Source organism: Lynx canadensis, chromosome C1 (genome assembly GCF_007474595.2).
Source record: "Lynx canadensis isolate LIC74 chromosome C1, mLynCan4.pri.v2, whole genome shotgun sequence".
Lineage (NCBI taxonomy): Eukaryota > Metazoa > Chordata > Mammalia > Carnivora > Felidae > Lynx > Lynx canadensis.
The window spans coordinates 34777120-34797747 of record NC_044310.1 but is presented as its reverse complement, the minus strand read 5'-3'; the positions used below and the strand labels follow the sequence as shown (position 1 = coordinate 34797747).

At 53.2% G+C, this 20628-nt stretch overlaps 1 protein-coding gene and 1 non-coding gene across 6 annotated transcripts; both read right to left on the bottom strand.

Annotated features, from left to right (window-relative positions):
- Positions 1 to 262: 262 nt before the first annotated feature.
- Positions 263 to 19687, bottom strand: LOC115520024 (E3 ubiquitin-protein ligase RNF220). Of its 5 annotated transcripts, none has more exons than XM_030323966.1 (11): positions 19478 to 19682; positions 19306 to 19348; positions 16052 to 16173; positions 15549 to 15681; positions 7319 to 7415; positions 7035 to 7121; positions 6841 to 6896; positions 6626 to 6704; positions 2284 to 2392; positions 2062 to 2136; positions 263 to 1314 (listed from the first exon to the last, which is right to left on the bottom strand). In XM_030323966.1, the coding sequence occupies exons 1-11, from the start codon at positions 19529 to 19531 to the stop codon at positions 1243 to 1245; spliced, it is 927 nt and encodes a 308-aa protein (XP_030179826.1). In that variant the 5' UTR covers positions 19532 to 19682; the 3' UTR covers positions 263 to 1242. The 5 variants fall into 5 exon arrangements, with proteins under 5 accessions (XP_030179826.1, XP_032450174.1, XP_030179827.1 ...); XM_032594283.1 differs by having other exon boundaries at positions 264 to 1314; positions 7035 to 7149; positions 7293 to 7415; positions 19478 to 19687; XM_030323967.1 differs by having other exon boundaries at positions 264 to 1314; positions 7035 to 7149; positions 7293 to 7415; positions 19474 to 19685.
- LOC115522532 lies at positions 16736 to 16842 on the bottom strand. Its single transcript, XR_003971437.1, has one exon. It is a non-coding gene; the product is annotated as a U6 spliceosomal RNA (small nuclear RNA).
- Positions 19688 to 20628: the final 941 nt, after the last annotated feature.

Below are 20628 nucleotides of genomic sequence, written 5' to 3'. Positions count from 1 at the left end.
CTGACGATTCTGCATCGATAAGGAATTAACCTGGAGCCCCTACCCATCAATAGTCAGGAGTCCAGGTCCCCAGCTCCACCCCCACCCCTGATGGGAGTGCTTCAGGCCCCCCACCCCCAGTGGACCAACCCTGCACTGCTTCTGCTTCACAGGGACATCCAAGTCTTCTTCCCCACACTGCTGCCAGGAATTAACTCCTTAACTGCCTCTGTCCATACCACCCCATCACCTACCCCTTCCTGCACACATACACACAGGCAGCAGCTGTTTATATTGGTTTAATCCATGTCAAATGTAGTTTACAAAGGGAAAGGACAAGTACCTTTGTATAGAATATACAGACACAGCATCACACCGTGGGGCCCACGGGAGGGGCGGGGGAGACCACTTTCCCTGGGAACAGCAGTTCTAATCCCAGGAATGGTTCTTGGTAGAAGGCTGGGCAGCCAGGAGCATACTCATCCAGCCCCAATCTCAGCCCCTGCTTCAGCTCGGTTCCCATTTCCTGTGTCTCCCCTCTCCCCCAACTCCTTATAAAGAGCCCCAGGAGCTAAGACTAAGGAGAGGATCGTGTCCCTTGAGGCATGTGCCCCATGTCTGGGGGAAGAAATATACACCACTGAACACCGAGCATGTGGGAGAGGGAAGGGATACCATGGGAGAGAGAGAGGCAGGCACCCTGAGAGGTGGATGGGCCGAGCCCCCAGCCAGCCCTGAAGGGGGCACTGCTTCCAGGTGTTCTTAAAAAAAGAAGAAAATCATACAACCAAAGGGGTGAGGGTGGAGTGGGGGGCGAGGGGTTGTCCCATTTATACACAACATTGTAAACATACACAGTCTATATTACATGTGCTTCAGTCTGGTGTTTGCATGTCTGTCTGTCCGTCTGTCAGTCCGGGGGCTGTATCTCAGGAGCCTTGCCCAACTATTCCCCCTCACTCCCACCTCCTTGCCCCACCTTGGGAACAAAACCCCAAACAGGTATGGTCCTTAGTTTTGGTGGGAACCAGCAGGCAAGGCCTGGGTCTCAGCCTCCACTCTGGCTCCAGAGTCGTGTGTGTGTGTGTGTGTGTGTGTGTGTGTGTGTGTGTGTATGTGTGTGCACGCACACGAATGTGCACGTGTGTGTGCGCATGTATGTACATGGGGAACCTGTGTGCAAATATGTACAAGGGGGAGGGTCACGTCACAGAGGCGGGCAGGTGGGGCTGCTCCAGGCAAGGCCTGCTGGGGGTGGCTAGCTCACAAGTAGATTCTCCGCAGGTCTCCAGGCGCTGTGATGGTGTTGCACTGAGGGCAGAGCTTCTTGGCACCCTGCAGGGAGAACAGGGAGGGCTCTGGTTATGCACACTATGCTGCATACTTGCTCATGAGAGCACCTGGGCCCACAGCCATGTCCCCCTGCACCAGTTGTATGCTGGCACCTTGGTCCTGTCAGCCCAGGCTGGGGATGCATGGGCAGCCTCTGCAAGCAGGCAGGCATACTCCTGTGTTGGGGGGACGCCAGGATCAAACCGCCTGGCCAGCCCCGCAGCGGGAGCCCCGGTAATGAGAACAAGGCTGGGTCCAGCTGTGGCTGCCTCGGCCCTAACGAGATTACATGCGGCCTTTGATCAGGACACAGAGCCCACGTCCGGGCCTTTTATTGCTGTCTCCGGGCGACATTTTAATGGCTGCTCCCGAGCGAAGAACAGGGGCAGGAGCAGAAGGAGCTTAGTAATGGCAGGGGGAGGGGCTGAGGCCCTAGTCCTGCTTATCCACACCCAGCCTCCTCCTGACCTGGGATCACACCAATACGTGTGATACAGTGGGCCTTGGGGGTGGGCAGAGCAGGCAGTGAACCCATGGAGGGAGAGAATTTAATAAAGCTGGTGGTGGAGACAAGAATGGAGGGAGTTTGGGGGGGGGGGTGAACATCCTGGTTTCCCGCTGCTGTGTTTGATGCTCGTGCTCTCCCCTGCCCTTGCACCTCCCTCCCCTCAAGCAGGCTCAAGCATAAGCATGGACATGTGGGTAGCACCGGAAGTAGCCACCCACTCCCCAACCCCCATGCCACCTCACCAGGGTCCGCAGCCAGCACTCCTCGCAGTGCACATGCCAACACTGGATGGACGTTAGGGGCATCGAGTATGAGTCCTAGGGAGGAGGTGGGCAGAGAAGGGGGGGGTCACTCTGAGGCTGGTCTACCCTCTAAAGAGCTCAGATCACAGTGCAGAGGCCCTTTCCAACCCCCAGAGGGCACTGAAGCCTGACCAAAGGCATCCCAGCTTCCCTTTCTCTCACCATACAGATGAGGCATTTGTAACGGTCCCCACGGGATAGCTGCCGTTCAAGTTCCCTGACCCGAGCCTTCAGGGCCTCAAACGTGGTCACAGCTGAATCTTCGGTGATTCTGTGAAGAGGACAGCATGGTTGGGCAGGCAGCAGGCTGACATCTCTAATCTGAACCTCCAGCCCACACCGCCCTTAAATTCTAGAACTGCATATATAAATGTCTCCCGGATATCCCCGCCCCCCACCTGCCCATATCCTGTATTTGTAAACTCCATCTTCTGGAATTGAACTCCTCATCCTCCTTGTTCTTCCACCTCCATCCTGGTCAATTCCCAAACCAGATACATAGGAACCATTCTCAAACCATTGCTTCCCAGTCACCCTCGGCGCCCGCAATCTGTCATCTAGCTCCTAGCATCTGTAGTCTCTCCACCGCTACCACTAGTCCAGGCCCTCATGATTTCTCCTACGATCCCTCCACTGACCTGAATGGCCCCTCTGCCTCCAGATTCCTCATTCCATTCTCCCAGCACCTAGAATTTTGCAAATTTGACTGTTTCTACTTCTAACATCTCAATGTTTCCCTCAGAATAAAGCTCTACTAAACTCCTCATAAACTGAGACCGGGGACTCCTTGGTCTAGCCCCAGCCTGCATCCTTCAGCACTGTGCCACACTTGATGCTCTATCCACACCAAACTATAAAGCCTCTCCACACGCTCCACCATTTTTCACTCCCTTGGCTTCCTGCAGCACTTTCTGCCTTCTCTGGGCCACCCTACCTCCGAACTCACCAGAAGCCTTTTCCAACCCTCCTGACAGCACCACTGCTGGTGGCTGCTCTTCTGTACTCTCTAGCACCCTGCACCGGACTCCACCACAGCAACACAACTGCAAACGTCCTTGTCTCCTGTACGAGGCGTAGTTTTCCAAGGGCAAGCTGCCCATGCCACCAATACTATGAACATCAGCCCCCTGGCAGGCACGTGAGTATGAGTAAATGTTTGTTGACCGAAAAGCCAGTCTCACTCCTGGAACAGTCAGAGATGTGGGGACTGCGTGAGTCCCACAGAATCCAGTCCTGGGCCACAGGCCTGCCTACCTCAAGGGCTCCTTGTTGTTTCTTCCTGGGCAGGCACATCAGATGGCCTGAGAGTCCTCGCCTGCTGTTCAAGTCCTGCCCATGAAGGTCCCCTGTAACTTCTTGAAGACTCTTTGGGCTGCAGTACTGAACTAGCTAGTGAATAGCTAGGACTATCCTGAGGACTGATCCCTCCTACCCCTCCTAAAACAAGTGGACAGAACCCAGAGGAGCTCACCGAGGGAGAAGAATGCTTCTTGGAGAAGACGCTACTAGAGATGGGCGTTAGGGAATAACAATGATGGTAATGCAAATAAAAGAGCCAACATTTATTAAGTGCTTACTAAATGCCAGGGCCTGTACTGAGGGATTGAAAATTATTATTTTATTTACACCTCACAAAACCCCATGAGGAGATTCGAATATTCCCATTTTACATATGAAGAAACTAAAGCAGCAAAGGAACATTAAATAGCTTGCTTATGGTTCACACAGAATGGGGGAGGTGGGATTCAAACCCCAAAGACAGATGCTGTGATCAACCAAGAACTACATGACTAACATTACAACACTGGAAATACCCAAGAGGAGCTGGGTCTCCAGGTCTACGGACCAGTAGGAACACAGGCTAAGAGGCCCAAGAGACCCACGTGGCTGTTTAAGGCTCACCTGTGGGTAAGTAGACAATGCTAAAGTGGGCAAGGAGATTCTATCAGAAAAGACTTCAGAGGCACAATCAGAAAGTGAAGTTTATCTCACAGGCAATGGGAAGTTGCTGGGGGTGTTGGAGGAGGGCTGTGACAGGGTAAGAGCTGAAGAGCTGAGGCTACAAGATGTATTCAATCAGGAGAAAGAGCGGACTGAGGGGGAATTGTAAGTGTGGTGCAGTATGGCAGAGATGTTCTCCTAGGGTGACCTGTTCTGCTAGCTTGGAGCAGATCATCGGTTCAGAAAGCCTGAAAGCTTACAGGTGGTCTTTCCCTGCTGGGCATAAGTGGTACTGGGGGGCACAGGGAGGATGGTGGGTAACATTCCACGGGCAACAACAAACTTTGATCTCTTACCTTTCTCTCTTAGGGCAGAAACACAGAATTTGAATTCGAATTTCTTAGCAGAAACACAGAATATGACTTCTCGATAGCTGTGTCCCTATACCAGAGATGCCCTAGATCTATTATCCATAGGTCTGTGACTCCCTCTCTGCCCTACGTCTCTCCAGGGAAGCTGCAAAGGGCTTGACTCCATTTCCTCTGGCATTGGCTGATTCTCTGGAAGTGTCCATTCAGCTTTCCAGATCTGGAAGCCTTCACCACCCCCTCCACCCTTACTATCACCAGCACAGCTGGCTCTTCCCCTGGCATTTTGCCCAATGCCATATGTGCCACCCCATCTGCTGGTAAATTCTTGACAAGGAGACAAGGATGGGTAGCTGTGCTCTCTTTCCCAACGACCATGCTGGGCATTTGCCTGGTCCTATGTAGTTATTTTGAAAATAGGGAAACAAAGGCCTGGAGTTGGGGGCACAGGGCTACCCCAGAGCTGAGCACTCTCAAACCCCAAATCAGAGGAGTTAGATATAGAAAGCAAACAGGATGGGGCCAAGAGAGAATGAAGCCATCTCCCCCTTTATATCCAAAAGCTCCAAGGCCACATCCAACTCCAGAGCCCACCTTATTGTGGATGTGCTCAGCATACACCTGACCTCTAATCTCTGCTCTGGTGTAATACCCAATTCTCTAGCTCCTGATCCAGGCTGCTTCTGAGTTATTCCTGAGACCCTCCAAGGCATGGAGTGGAGAATTTCCTGGAAGAAACTATGGCATCCTACCTTCCTGCTTCCCCTAGGTGGTGAATAAGATCTAGGACAGGAACCTATGTTGTATACGAGGAAGAGAGAAGCCATAGGGACTGAAGGGTCCCAATCTGGGCAGATCCAGACCCAGTGGAGATCTCTGCATATGACTGAGTGTCTATGATGCATCCCAGAGAACCCTGCCTACTGGTTCCTGTGCTCACACAGGTGGGACAGAAGTCTCAACTTTCTCCAGCCTTGGGTGGGTAGTACCTTCATGGATGGCCACTAGCTCTGGCCCCCACCTCCCCCTCAGGCGCCATCCCTGATTAATGATCTTGTCTTTCTGATTTATGAGCAGCCCCTCCAGACGAGGGTGGGCGCCCCTTATGGCCCCGCCCGCCCCGCTCAGCTGGAGTAGGAGAGAATTATTAAATAAACATCCATACGTCATTCCTCCCCCCCCCCCGGCCCCCCTATGCTGGTTGCGCCGAACCCGTGCGGCCCGCTCCAGCACTGACACGGAGCAGCTGCGGTGATTCATGGGCAGCCGGGCCCCGAGCCGCGGCCCATACATCATGCCAGCAGCACTCGCGGCCCCGGCCGAGATAAACTGATCAACCACAACGGGCTGGAATGAATTTATGACAACACAAAATGGAGGGAAACAAATGGGAGGTGACCCTGGGCCACCGACCCAGCCCTGCACCGGCCTGCAATCCACTCTCCTGGCAGGAGGCAAGATGGAACACTGGCCCTGGAATGAAGAGGCTGCCTTTTAACCCCAGGCAACCTAGCCTCCAGCAGAGAGAGGGGTGGGGTGCGGGGAGTTAAGCAATGGCCAACAGCAGCAACTCCAGGCAGCCAGAGCTGGACAATACCACCTCTTGGGGCCAGAACTGGCCTTGCATGGGCTTCTGGAAAGACAGTAAGATGCCCAACTGATTTGCTTGTGGCTCCTGGGGATCCAGGCCAGGGGCTTCCCAGCCCCATGTGAAGTGCTAACAGATCCCCTTTTCCCCTGCCAGAGAACCCAGGCCAAAAATTCCTACCAGAAGTGATGAGACCCAATGCTCCTGCCTAAAACCCACTGCAAGCGCCACCCGGGACAAGAAAAATGAAACCAATTTAGCTCCCGATTAAGAAACAGAAACTGGAGATGAATCAAGTGTGCCGGCTGGGCTGGGCGGCCATACATCACATTCCCGGGCGGAGGCCGCCGCAGCGGGCAGGCAGGCAGGCGGACTACTCCTCCCTCCGCCAAGACTCCCAGGGCCGTGGCCCAGTGATCAATTCACAGAGTCATGCTTAGCACCAGCTGGGCCCCAATGCCCGTCGTGTGCCCAGGGCTGCAGGATTAAGTCACGTTCTGGAGGCCAGGAGCCCTAGCAGCAGGCCTTCCTGCTAGCAAAGAGCCCCTCTCTCCCCCCTCCCTCTGAACTGCCATTCCAGAGGCCCCCCTCCTGGCCAGACACTCACTTCTCGATGTCACTATTCTTGCAGGTCTTCTGCATGGCTTCCTGCTTGCTGCTCTCACCGTTGCTGGTAGATGGCATCTCTGCTGGGACAGAGGGGCAACTCATACTCTGGCCAGACTGGGCAGCACAGGTGAGGGGCTGGGCTTGAGTCAGTCACCACCACCCAAAGAGGTCTCCTCTACCCATTAATTACTCCTGTGGTGGGTCAGGACTTACCGTCACTGGCCCATTTAGAGAACTCGGGCGTGATGCGTGTGCTGGGAGGGCCGCCACTAGGGAAAGGAGAAGAAAAGAACAAAGTGAGCTCTAAAGGCAGGTGGGGGAGCCCTGAGAGTGGGTACTAGGCTGACCCCTGCCTCAGGACTTCCCACCCCTCTATCCCACCCACCCAAGCCTGTGCCCACACTTGCTTTAGGACTGCACCCCGGAGTGCCTCTCTCTCCTTGGCTTCACCAGGCTCCTCGCCTGTGCAGGGGATGACGTCAGCTTCTGTGTATCTGGCATGGTGGTCAAGGACAACAGATCCTAGTTTACAGTAGGCCATGAAGGTTGAATCCTAGTTAAAGCTCAGACACTGACCCCAAAGGGGGGGGGGTGGATAGTATGGGCAAGTACCAGAGGTGCTGGCTACTTTTTAAATTCCGTTTGACCTGTCCCACCAGCCCCACCTTGTCCCACAGTGCCCCAAGGATACTGTGGCTTCCCATACTCCAGAGTGTCATCCCCATCCACATCCAGGTCAGCATCACTGTCCGGATTCTCCTTGCCGCTGCACATGACGAAGCCAGAGCCTGTGGGAAGCAGGACGTGAGGAGGGCCAGGGGCCAGCAAGACTAGGCCAAGAGTGCCCTTTCTGTTCTCCCTAGGTAGGGGTCAGGTTTTGGGCCAGGTAAGGCTCAGAAATTTGGGCCTGGAGCATAGAAAGCCAATTACTTAGGTACTCGTGGCTCTGACATTCCAATCCCTTTCACTCTGTGTACCTCATCCTTCTCTGCCACTTCCTGCTGCTCCTAGTGGTCTCTGCTCATAAACTAGACCATTCATACACTATGTTAGGTCCTCAGGAGACACCCAAGCTAGCCCTGCTGCCCACCTGTCTTCTAGGTCTAGGAAGAGCAGGAAGAAGACACAGAAATTCAGGTCTACAAGGCTATCCCCAACCAGGACCTGGGCATCCCCCTGTGTCCCATGGTCCAGCCTGACAGTCCATCAGAGGGAAGAGCAAACTGGCTAGGGCCAGTCAGAGGCACACAGCAAGACCCCCAGCCAATGTCCTGATTTTGGCCGCCAGGTCCTTGCCAGCAAAAACACCAGGCAGCTGTTCAAATATTTGGTGTCTGAAGCGCCTGACATTAATTATTCATCTCCACCTCACTCAGCCCAGATTCCTGGACAAGTGCAGTTATAAAGGGATTAGGAAGGGACAGACGAGGGAGGAAGGCACGCACACCTGCTTCTGAAAGCAATCCATGAAGACAAGCAGGCTGGGTGGACACAGGGCCGTTGGCCAGGCAGGTGGCTGTCCCTACCAAGGTGTGCTTGGCCTAGCCACTGGTAGACCCCTGGCCAATGGGGAGGGGGAGAGCTGCTGAAGTCACATTAGGCCCCCTTACCTGCTATGTGCTCTGACACCCAGGACCACCCTTCCTGATGGTCAGGGGCCACAAAGCCGATTGCTTCTCCCTCCCTGCCTCTGACTCCTCTCAGTGGACTGAGACCATACCCTATTGGCCAGCATAGCAACCATGCCAGGACAGAGAGAGATGAAAACGATGGAATCTGTGGCAAGTAGAAGCAGCAAGGAAATCATCAAAGAGATGAGGAAGCATCTCAGGGTTCTGTCTGATAATCTCATAAATTTCTTCTTATCCATTCTTTCCACTCTCATCAGGATGACAATCTTATAACGGGTCCTCTAGCCTCTTGTCTATTCCTTTATCCTGTTTACCATATGGCTCTGACCATTCCTTTCCCAGCTCCAAAACCAGCTATGGCTTCCCACTGCATACAAAATCTTCTCAGCCAGATCCGTCAAGATGTGGATGCACCTACTTCTCCACCTTTGCTCTTTTTCTCATTTTACTCCATAAGCCAGATGCCTACAGACAGGCTATTTACTGCTCTTCAGAAAACCCTGTATATCCTGTTCTTGAGACTTTAGCTTATGCTATTCACTCCATGTGGAACGTTCTCCATCTTTCAAGTCCATTTCCAAAGCATTTTCTTCCTGATCTTTCTTCTCCCATCTACACCTCTGGTCTCTGGTCTCACAAAGGCTCCATCCATCCCAAAGGCAAACAGCACAAGGGAAAGAGAGAAGCTAGGCACTGCCTAGGCTCCACCCCTCCCCGACAATCCTCATTTCCCCCTCTACACGGAGGCATCAACAAACTCGAGGCAGCAGGCAGGTCAGCAGCAGGGCCATTAAGCTGAGAAAACACCAAGTTACAGCTCTGTCTCCTGTTCACAGCCAGGTGTCCTGACAAGCAATTCCCTCCTTGTGGGTGAGTGGCACCTCTATAAACCCTCTGACAGTTTGGGAGACAAACTCTGCCATCAATCAGAATGTAGCTATCAGGTTCACTTACAGCCTGTGCCCCCGAACCCTGCCAACGCCCCCGCCCCCACGTACATGCAGCTCAGCAGTCAGCCTCCCATCTTTGCCTCAGCCTGGCCCTGCCCAGCCCTGCCTGGTAAGTGGACAAAAAGGAAAGCAAAGAATCCATGGCAAAGCTGATAAAACAGGGTACCCCAAAGATGCCAGGAAAGGTCCCAGTTTCTCAACACAGAAAGTAGCCCTATGGCCTGAAGTCCTCTCCTCTGACAGGCCTAGAACAGGACTCATACTCCAGCAGACCATAGTTACTGTGCTTTCCCCAACCCTACGTGTTTGCTCGTGTTCCTGTGCTTTTGTACATCTTATTACCTCTTCTCCCTCCTGGTCTACAAAACAAATGCTTGCTTGTTCTGCAAGTCTGACCTAGCTCAACCACGCTTCCTGCTAGGAACTCACAGTGCCTATATGCATAGCTGCTCCAGAAATACTTCCGCAATGAACTCACCTCAGGAATATTCTTTCAGCCTTTACTGAGCTCATCCTCTGCCTGGGTTGGCATTGGAGACAAAGAATTTCAAGATGTGATCCCCACCCTCAAGGTGCTCAGTGTGGAGACTTCCCCAGGTATTTCTATACAGATAGGTGTCCTTTCCTTGGTGTCCACATGGACTCCTATGGAACTCCAAAGTCATTACATGTATTGTCATGGTCCCTCACCGACTGAAAGCCCAGGTCTGACTCACTACTGTGATCTCAGCACCATCCAGCAGAGCTGGCCAGGCCCAGAGCAGGTGCTATACAAGACACCTCAGCAGAAATGACTAACCACTGATGATACTGTTCTACTAAGTGCTGAGAGCCCTGCGTCAGAAAGGAGGCTGAGGTGTGAAGCCACTCAGGATACAACCTTCCCTATCAGCTTCCCCCAGCTGGGTGGTAACCTCCTGCTCGTCTGACCAGCCAGGCAGGACAGAGAGCATGGCACATCTTATCTGCCAAGGAAAAGGCCTTTCTCTGGTCTGAGCAGTTCATTCTGACCCTGACCCCATCCTGCAGTGGAGACAGATGTTGGGAACTTCTTCCTACCCCCACAGGTGTTCAGAACGGGCTGCCACTGCCAATTTCCCTCTTATGCTGCCCCAGCCTGCTCCAACCTCCTTCCCAGCACATTAAACTTTATTTTCTTAATGAAATGTCACTTGCTGACTTCTGGCAGAATCATAATAAAAAGAAACAGCCATAAAGCCATTTTACGCAGACAGCGCCCCCACCAGCTTGCCCCCCCCTTCCCTGGTTTGAGAGGAAAGCTCCACAGTCATTTTATGTTCTCAGCTGCTGGCACATCCCAAGCCAGTACTCAGAGGCAAGATGGCACACAGAGCTCCTTTCCAAGCCTCTGGCTCCTGTTCTGTATAGCTCTGGGGATAACAAGCAAGCTGCCACTCCTGCTGCTGCTATCCAGGGAAGAGACTCAGCTCCCTGGACCTCCAAGATGACCTGGAGTACCCTTTAATCAGCAGGGGAGGCCCCTTGCTATGGCTCAGCCCCACCTAAAGTAGCACAATGTGTTGGGCTGCTGTCTATAAGCAAACTGAGCCTGATGGTCAATGACACTCAGCAGAGTGGGTTCTGGGAGGGTGGGCAGTGTGAAAAAAATCCCTTCCCTGCAAATGAATACTTAGCAACAGAGAAAAAGAGGATTCGGTACAGAAATGATAAGCAAGTCTAAATTTTATAAAAATGACCCCTCTCCCATAAACTCATTTCTTCCTGGCTCATTGAGGAGAAGAAAAAAAAAAAATCAGTGTTAATTTAATCAATTGATTAGGTGATCGACTGAGAAACTGGAGATGCCCGTTTACTGGGGGCACTAACGTCCTGGAACCTGAAACCACAAAAAAAAGGAGCCATCAATTTCCTCACCTGCTGCTCCTAACAAAACCAGAGCCCAGGGAGAAAGGAAAGTCTTGGGGCCCTCCAGAGGCTGTGCTCTTGTGGCGGGGGCGGGGGGGTTGTGTGTGTGGGAAGGAGACAGGGGCAGCAGCTTCCGGAGAGTTTTACACTGGAATTAGTTACAGATGCAGTTACGGTGTCTTGTGTAAACGCCATCGATTGGGGAGCTGACAGTCTGGGGAGCTGCGATGCGGGACAATCAATCGGCCTGCAGTGTCACCTGCCACCTCGCTGAACAGTTGACAATGCAATTATCCAGTGTGGAGGCAGGGAGTTGGCGTGTGTCAAACGCACTTAGCCACTTTCCGGGCCTCCTCAATAACGCGTTTCACTGCCTCACGTCAGGAGAGACGCAGAGAGACAGACGCCGTTTAAAACCATTGATACTTGCTCCTTCTGCTTGCACTCCCTCTGTCCCAGCTTAACAATTGTGTTCCAAAAGGCGATTAAATCCCCGTCAGTTGCCACAGGGGACAGAGGTGCCCTGCTCTTTGCCACCTCTTCTCTCCCCTCCCACCAGGCGACAGTTATAACTAAAGGTGGTAGGGAGCTGGAAGGCAGCAGCCCTAACCCTCTCCATATCAAGACTGCCTCCAGCAGTCGGCTGTTCCAACACCTGTCACTGACCAGACAAGGCAGCACGGCTGCAATGGGGAACATTTTTAGCAGCTGGGGCTCCCACTTTCTGGGAACTAACATGCCAAAGGGAGCAGGGGCTAGGGGAAGGCCTACTTCTCTGTGCCCTTGGACTCACAAAACCTCTCATTCCCTGACTCAGAATCTCGTGAAGTTTTAGCAAGCAACAGCCAGTTAAAAAATCTGTGCCACAGCTACCCTGCCTGTCCTCTCCATGAGATCTCATCCCAGACTACTTGGAAGCAGCCTAAATCCAAGACAGGAACCTGAGAAAGATGTAGTCCCAAGGCTACGATCTGGGCAGGGCAGAGGCCTGAAGAGCAGTTCTCTTAGTCCCCATAGTCTCCCTCCCCTCCACCTGTTTGCTTCAAAGGGGCTCAGTGCTGGATTCTAGTAATGTGTTTCCCTGCCAGGGCTCAGAGAGACAGCTGCAGCACCTTCTATTTCCTGTGCAGCCTCCTGGGAAATTTTTCCATCTTGCCACTCTTGTGCCTGCCACATCACTGTCACCTTATCTGAAATCAACCATTCCTATGTCCTCTCTCCAGCCTGTCCACTCCAGATATGATGGGCTCCAGGCTCCCCAAATCCAGCTGGGTGAACTTTCACTGGCAACCAATCCAGGGGAGGGATCAAAGCTCAACATGAGTCTCTTCTCTAGGACCCAGGACTGGAGATAGAAAATAAGGAAAGGTGTGGTTCGTCTGTCACATACCTTCTTGACTACAGATTGGAGTACGTTTGTCCTCAAGGGCTGTATAATTAGGTTTTCCCTGGGGCCTGCTACTCTAGCCCAGAGGCTTCTTGCTCTGCTCAGGGCTGGCATGGTGCCCCAGAAGAGTATCTTTTACTCCTAGCTGCTGAACTCTCTCAGGGGAATGTTGGTGAAGCACTAGGCCCTGTGCCACCCTCTATGCAACTATAATGCTGGGTGGGAGGAAACAGCAGTAGCAGGTTAGCAAACCTAAGGTACTGAGAGGTCCAACAGCTTAGGCACACAGTCCAGAATTTCTGAGAACTAAGAAGGCCACAGTATTTCCTAGACACTGAAAGTTTTAGGTCTTCCAACCTACTCTCTTGAAGTCTTTATTTTCTTTAGCCTCTTAAAGATCTATGTCCAGCTGGACCTATCTTGGTGCTTACCTGTTCTGTCTGGTCCTTCATTTTGTTCTAAAGTCCCAATGCCAAACACTCCTGGGCCTGAGCTATCCGGTCTTGCCCTCAATAGCCATAGGTCCAACTGCAAGGCCCGTTCCCCTCAGTCAAGTGTCTCCACCAAAACTCTCGCTTGTTCACTGGCTCCACAGCAGATTATGTTCAAGGTAACAGATCTGCTCCATCAAACCAGTTCCCAGTGGGCCTGGTGGGAAGCTTTGCTGAGGATGACGAAGGGGCCCTGGTCTGGGGGAAGGAATAGGGGATGATCGGATACAGGAACTTATCTGCAATTCTTCAATTCTTTCATATCTAACAAGGACAGCAATCTCTGTTCTGTCAGCACGCACAGCGCAGCTTAAATGGGCCTCACTGCTCGCCCGCTCATCCTGCCTCTGCTCCCTCTCTCTGAAGTCGGCTGGGCAGCTTCTTCAGCCGGCGTTATCACTCCCTCTAACCGGTCTTGGCAGGCAATCTAATTCCTCCTGAAAAGGTCACCGCCATTTTAACTGCCTTTCAATCACATTAAGCACGCGCTGCCCGGCTTGCGGCCCGGCCCGCCCGGCGGGCGATCAATGCACCACACTGACACCAGCCCGCCTGGCGGGGCCACACCCAACCCCCCAAGAGTTGGGGCCTACCAGTCCTGGCCAGGGAGTGTAGACTGACAGATGGCCAGTTTCTGCAGACAGGGTTTCAGGGGGCAGAGGCAGTCGGGATCAACCAGGGCCTCCTTTGATGCCCCCCCCACTGAGGAGCCTCAGCCTCCTCTGCTCCGCTGTGCCCCGCTCTCTGCCTCGTGGCCCCCGCTGATCTTGCTGTAAAACAGCCTTTCAAGTCTGCCTGTCTTTTGACTGCACTAAGCTGTTTAAGAGGCAGCAGCGGCTTCTATCAGGCAAGCTGGAACCATTCTCTGCAGATAAAGGCACCTCCGGCCCTGCTCCCTCTTCAAGCCTCACTCTCATTCTCGCTCTCCAAATCGCTCAAAGAAAAGCCCCCTTTGAACTCCCCTCAGGAATTCTTGAAAGGAACAACCTCATAGTGTAAACACTCAGGGAAAACTGACACCCGCCCAGGGCCTAAGAGCACCGCACACCGGCTCTGCAAGTGCATCCCAGCGCGGGGAAATACTGTCAAATCAGCAGGCCTTATGCAGCTTTATCCCCCGTAAGCCTTGTCTGGTGCCCAGAAACCATCAGGTCCAGATCTGTGCCAAGAAACCTAAGAAGTTGCCACAGTAATAGAAGGCGTGAGTATTTCCAGCTGCCAACAGAGCGAACCCAGAGCAGCATCCTGCAACTGACCCTGCATGGGCTGTCACCAGACACCTGCGTGTACCATTCCCAGGATCCTGGTCTTTGCTGCTCATCTTCTCAGGGCCTCAGGCACTCTAAAACTCTGGGACAGGACAACAGCGAAGTGGCAAATGAACTCTCCACTCAGGCTCGGGCAATGGTTTGGGCTGATTTACCTTCCTGATTTACACTCTGGCTTGCCCCAAACGCTTGGAGAATGAGAGAGACCCAGAAGCATAATGCCCCACCTGGGCTTGCCGCCCCTTCACGTATCCAGTCTGCACTGCACGGCACTATGGAGACCACTCCTCAAAACCAGCCCATGCAACAAAGCCCCCATAAGTCAGACACCCTCTTCCCAGCTGCTGTGATTCCCCAGGGACCAAACACACCAGGACTCCCAAGGGTGTTGCCCAGAGAATTGGAGGCAGATGGGAAGCAGATTGGTTCACTTAATGATTGTAAGGTGCAGAGCCAGCTGTGCTTGTGCACAGAGAGCCGGAGGCCAGGAGGCAAACTGCTTCCCTTTCCTCCTGCCCAAAGCAGAGGAGTCTGACAAGAGGACACGACCCTGGGCATCCAACCTGTGTACTGTTTGACCTGGTGAGGGGTGGGAGACTTCCACTGAGCGAAGTCATATCCCTCCAAGGAGCTGGGAGGGTAATGGAGCTGTGCAAAGCCCTGTAGACCCCTCTGCAGCAACTGGGGAGCCCAAGGGAAGCAAGGAGCAGCTGGGCCCAGGCCCCTCTTGCTTCAGGGCAGAGGGCACCCAGGGAGAAGGGATGGGATCAGAGCTAAAATTAGATTCACCAATGAAGCTCAGGGGAGGTCAAATTTTGCCATAACTCACTCTCTCCTCTGTAACTGATTTCCCTGACGTGGGGTTGAGGAGGAGGAGGAAAATCCAATGTGTTTGCCTGGAAGCCCTGAGGGCCCCCAGTGCTGGAGGTGTACAGCAGGTTGCTGGATTCTCATTTATCAGCCTTAAGAGGGATGGAGTGATAAATGCATAACCGTCCCTTTAATATTTTATGCAGGTGCTAACGCGGCTTGGCTGTCACCTTCAATGCATCACCCGAGGCTGAGAGCCCCCCTCGTCATTCCTAGCTTGCAGCCTCACAATTCCATTTCCCCACCCAAATACATCCATTTTAATATGCACATCACAGGCAGGCAGCACGGTCACAAAGGAGCCCCGCCAGCAGCAGTTCCCACGTGGTGGAACGGATGACCAGCCACCAACCCTGGCCTCTTGGCTCCCAACAGATGGATACCCAGCAGAGGCCTGGCCACCAGAATGCCACTGCTTATGTGTCAGATGCTTGTACCTCGGAAACCACCTTCCAGGAGAGTGGTGGCCCGTATCCGCTTCTGCCCACACCACTCATATTCCTCAAAGCGGTTGCTATTCTCGTGCTCGATGTCCACAGCATCGTCCTCGGCCACACAGGAGCCTTCCCTCTGTGAAGAGCAGAGTAGGATCATGTGGGTCCCAGGCCACCACTACCTGCTCCCCAGGGTCTACGAGGAGGGCATAGCCCTAACCTCCAGCTTTGGTGAGCCAGATGGGCCTCCAGATCTAGGGTCCCTTTCACATAAACCAATCTGGAGGTCGAAGACCTGGGCCTCTTCCCAATTATTTTCCATTGGAGCCCCAGGGGAGGAGCGGAAGAGTGAAAGCAAAGGAAGAGGGCAAAGAACAGAGAGGAAAAAGCTGCTGAGACCACATGGAGACCCCAACACAGCCCATAAATCTGGGGGTAGTCAGCAGCTAGTGTAGGGGAAGGGAGGGAGGAAGGGGTGAAGAGGTAGGTAGTGATGGCCCCTCTACCTTAGAAAGGCAATGCTCCACATGCCTACTCATCTCCTGCTCCGATCCTGCCAGGGGGCGGTTGCACAGGGGACATACCTGCCCTTCATCTTGCTTCCTCCGTTTCATTTTCCCAATCCGAGCTGCATGGAGAAACCGAAAACAAAGCACAGAACAGGCGAACGGTCACTGTAGCTCCCCTGGTCCCAGTGGAGCTGACACATCCTGACCCCTTGCCAGCCATTAGCCCTTTTGTTCAGTGCCTGATCTGGCCCTCATTATGTAGCGCCTTCTGCTCCTTTGGGGACCGAGCCTTGCCAAGAGCACCTGGGGAGGAGGCTGGTGGTAGGCCAGTGAAGTGTCCACTCTGGCCACAGCTGGCTCAGGTTCAATCCATACTTCCCTACCTGCAGCCTTCAGTAAGTCCAGTGAGCAAAGACATTCCAAGTTGCTAGATATCTGCCCAGAAACCCAAGACCATGGGCTCTCTTAAAGAACTTCTCTTGGCTAGAACCCAAGGTCCCTCCAGGGGCCTGATTTGGCCTGCTGTTCACTCATCACCCTTTTTTTTGTTCCAGGGCCAAGGGCCCTGAGGTACAGCCCTTAGTTTCCTACCTAGAATCCCTCAGGAAGATTTTCTCTCATGTCCAGATACCATTAAAAAAAAAAAAAATATATATATATATATATATATTATATATATAGAGAGAGAGAGGATGCTTTATGAATTTGCATATCATCTTTGTGCAGGAGTCATACTAATCTTCTCTGTATCATTCCAATTTTAGTATATGTGCTGCTGAAATAAGCACTCCACTGGTCCCATTTTACAGAAGAGGAGACTGAGGCCTAGTCATACAGGTATAGAGGATCTGAATCAGAGAGCCCACAGTACTTTGAGAGGGCAGCCTTTACTGTGCCTACCCAAACCTGTTCTATCATTTCTAATCAGTGCAGGGGGCTGGCAGGCCCCTGAGGCAGACAGCTGCTTGCCACGCTGTCCCGCAGGGGGCTCAATTCCAAAGTGCACACTGCAAGCCCACAGCACTGCTAATTAATGCTGAGAGATGCAATCATTTCTAATTAGCTCACTAATCCCTCTCTGCAGCCCTCCTGTCACTGAAGCAGGAAGGGGTCAAAACAAGGGACTGCCCCCCTCCCCCTGCAATAGCAGAAGTAGAGCTAGCCACTCTGAGACCAGAGTGATTGGAGTGGCAAGACAATCGGGGAGAAAAATGTTCCCCATTGCAGGGCCAGGAAAAACTTTCTCATGGATATTGATCCTGGTGGGAAACTCATGAATGCAGTTTAGGTAGGGGGGGACACAGGTGGAAGGTGATGTTACAATTTAGAGCTTCAGCTGTGTATCAGGCTCAGCATCAAATATCTTCCACAAAGTAGCTCATTTAATTCTACATTCAACCTGAAGCAAGGCTGTATTATCCATTTTAACAGAAGAAACTCAAGGCTCAGCGAGAACTAGATACTTGTCCAAGTAGCTAAAAAGTGGCAAAGGCAGGATAAGAAATCAGGCCTGACTCCATAGGTCAGAATGCTCTCCTGTCCTAAGAATCTCCCCACTGACTGATAGCAGCAACAAAGACTGATCCGTGAGTGTGCCAGGGCAGCAAGAACATGCACTTGGGGACCTAGCTCTTGCCTATTGAGAGTCTGAGGCAGGGAGCTATTCCAACTCCAAACGAGTAACTCTAGAAAGACCTAAACCAACAGGAAAGCCATCATCCCACCAGGGTTGGCATGAAGTTTGAGACATCTTGGTCAGTAGCCTGGCCCTTATCTTCAACTTCCTGTGCTCTTACCCAGGAGAGGTGACTATGTTCCAGAGTCGTCCTTGATTTTGTGGACAAAGATCTAGATCCCCTCACCCTGACTGTCCTAACGCTTGGAATTTCAGACTCGAGTGACCTTGGCACCCTACAGCCATGGCTGGGATGGAGAAGGAATTCTAGGTATCAGAAAGGCAAGGGGCCCTGGTGGTTCTTGAAGCATGTATTGAGCAGTGTGCCAATACAAAGGGCCTATCATAGACACTGATGACTGAATAAAGAAATGAATCTTACAGAATTGCCAAGGAGAGCGTGATACTGGACACTGTTCTTGCCCAAGCCACCCAGGACAGAAGATCCCTTGTAATCCCAGGAAAGCACCCTGTTGGGGTTAGACAACACCTGAAAATTCTCAAGGCATTGCCTTGCTGATGAAGGAACTCACCATTCACCTTCTAAATCCTGAACTAAGCTTACTAAAATGTAGGTAGGGAAAGGTCTGTATTTGCTTAAGGAGGTAACACGGCACGGTCACAGAAGCACAAGCTTTGAAGGTAAACTTCAGTTTAAATCATGGTTCAGTTACATCCCAGCTGTGTGTTTTTAAACAAATCACCTTCCCCTCTCCCAGCCTCAGTTTCCTTATCTACAAAATGTGTTACCACTTTCCTGTCAGAAGTGTTGTGATAGTGATGCTTAACATGGGGTCAGCCCATAATGAATGCTTTCCCGTTCCCAGATTGGAGTTCAGCCAGGGAGCAGAAACCAAGTGGCAGGAGCTGGCCAGAGACCCTAAAGCCCCTTACAGCTAACACCCAGATATACCACACCCATGTCAGCACAAAAAGCTAGGATCATCCAATTGTGTTCAGCAAACAGCAATGCTCCAGAGGTTTGAATCCAAAAGGGGGGGCGCCAGGTAGTGCATACACGACGTGCTTTCAGAGAAGGCCTCTAAGAGCTGTCGAGCCCACGCTGATCACCTTTGTGAAATGTGGGCCGACTGATAACTCAAAGAGCCCTGGGATGAGTTAGTTCCTGTTGCCGTGGGAACTCCAGATCTCACTGCATTGTCAAGTCTCAGCAGAGAGGCTGTATTCACACTACTGGGCACTGATTAAAAACTGGAAGAAAAACATTCTCAGCGCCCTGCCGGCTTGTACAGTGAGGTCCCAGCAGTTTGCAAATTCAAAGCTGAGCTCCCGAGTGGAATTGTGTAGCTTGTTCCTCATTCTCTGGTACTTATTGCCCGCCAGGGTTCTTGAAGGCCTTCAGAGAGGCGTGGGCAAGAGCTGGAACCATAACCTCCATTAGACAGACGGGGAAACTGAGGGCGGCCACCTTGGTTAGCACATTCTCAGGCGCTGTGACTGCGACGAAGCCAAATGGCCCCAAAGTCGAAGAGACCCAGGCAAGCCCGGAGCTTCAGGCAGTGAGGGAGGGAGGAGGCCGGGGGTGGGGCGGAGGGAGGGGCCGGGCAAGACTCACCATTCAGTCGGGTCTGCCGGTTGGCTCGCACTCGCAGGAAGGTCTGGGAGAAGATCCCGGGCAGAAGCAAGAAAAGAGAGCGTCAGGCGCGGCCTGGAGCCCTGACCCCCGCCCCAGCACTGGACCCCGGTCCCGGGCTGCCCCGCCCCAAACAGCCCGTAAACAAACCTACTTCCTCCCTCCCGCCGGCCCCCCTGCTCCGCCGGCCGTTCCGGGCCCTCGGCATAGCCGCCGGGGGATGCTCTAACGGGACCCCGTGGCCGCCGCACGGTGCCGCCCCAACCCCGGTCTCCGGCGCTCCGGGCCCTGCGGCCGCCCGGCCGGCGAGGGCGGCGATGCGGGCGGATTCCCCCCGGCTGCCCGGCGGCGGCGGCACCTCAGCTCCCACCGGCGGCGGCGGCCATGTTGGCCCTGATCACGTGACCCGCTGCCGTCGCGCGCCGGGGTGAAAGTTCACGATGGGGGGGGGGGGGCGGCCGGACCAGGACCAGGAAACAGCTGCTCTTACTCCGGTAGTAACCGGCTGGGGCCGCTCTGGGGTCCCTCCCACCGTACCCAAAGCCTACCAGCCCCAGTTTTAGACACTGCCGGGTCCTCCCACCCCGCTCCACGCGCCCTGCCCGCGCGGAGCTCCTTCAGTCCCAGAGCCTCAGCCCGGACCCCGGCCCTGCTGCTGGCGCTTTGCTGGGGAGGAGGCGTTTGGATTCCGGGTCGTCTCTGGGCGGTCCCACCGAATGTCCCAAATTGTCCCGCCCCAACCCCTAGCCTTTCTGTAGTCCCGTTGTTAGAGTATTCCCATTTCTGCTGTCTGCTGGACAGCCCCTGGAGCTTTCACGGGTACCTCACACCCACACAGCCAACGTGGAACTCAACATCCCGCAAGCAGCCGCTTTTCTCCTGGGTGCTCAGTTTGTAAGGGGATACTACCATCCACTCAGGTGTGCCCACACCGGAAACTTTAGAGGTGTCGTTGGCCCCACCCTCCTTCATTCCTCATACTCAGTCCAACTTTAGATTCCAGGAAGTCTGTCTTTAAAGGTCTCTTAAATGTTCTCATCTCCACTTCTGCGCATTTCCTACTCATCTTTCCAGACCTAAGCAAAAATACCTTTCTTTTCCTCCCGTTAGAGTGCTTCCATCTCTACCCTCATTATAGCTCATACAAATTTGTACGGTGGGCTGACCACTCTAGGGTTGGGGTCATGTCTGAGTCATACAGGTGAACCCAGAGTCCCCGCATAGCGCTTGGCATAGGCAAGACATCCCTGAGTGTTTCTTCTATGACTACACCTGTCTTGGATGTCACTGCTCTGGTTCATAATC

Excerpts from the sequence above, each read along its gene's own strand:
- LOC115520024 (XM_032594283.1), bottom strand. The coding sequence starts at position 19,531 with ATGCCGAGGGCCCGGAACGGCCGGCGGAGCAGGGGGGCCGGCGGGAGG. Across the intron at positions 7,150-7,292 it reads TTGGGGCACTGTGGGACAAG|GATCTGTTGTCCTTGACCAC; the intron begins GTGGGGCTGGTG and ends ACTGTAAACTAG. Across the intron at positions 2,393-6,625 it reads AAGAATAGTGACATCGAGAA|AATCACCGAAGATTCAGCTG; the intron begins GTGAGTGTCTGG and ends TCCTCTTCACAG.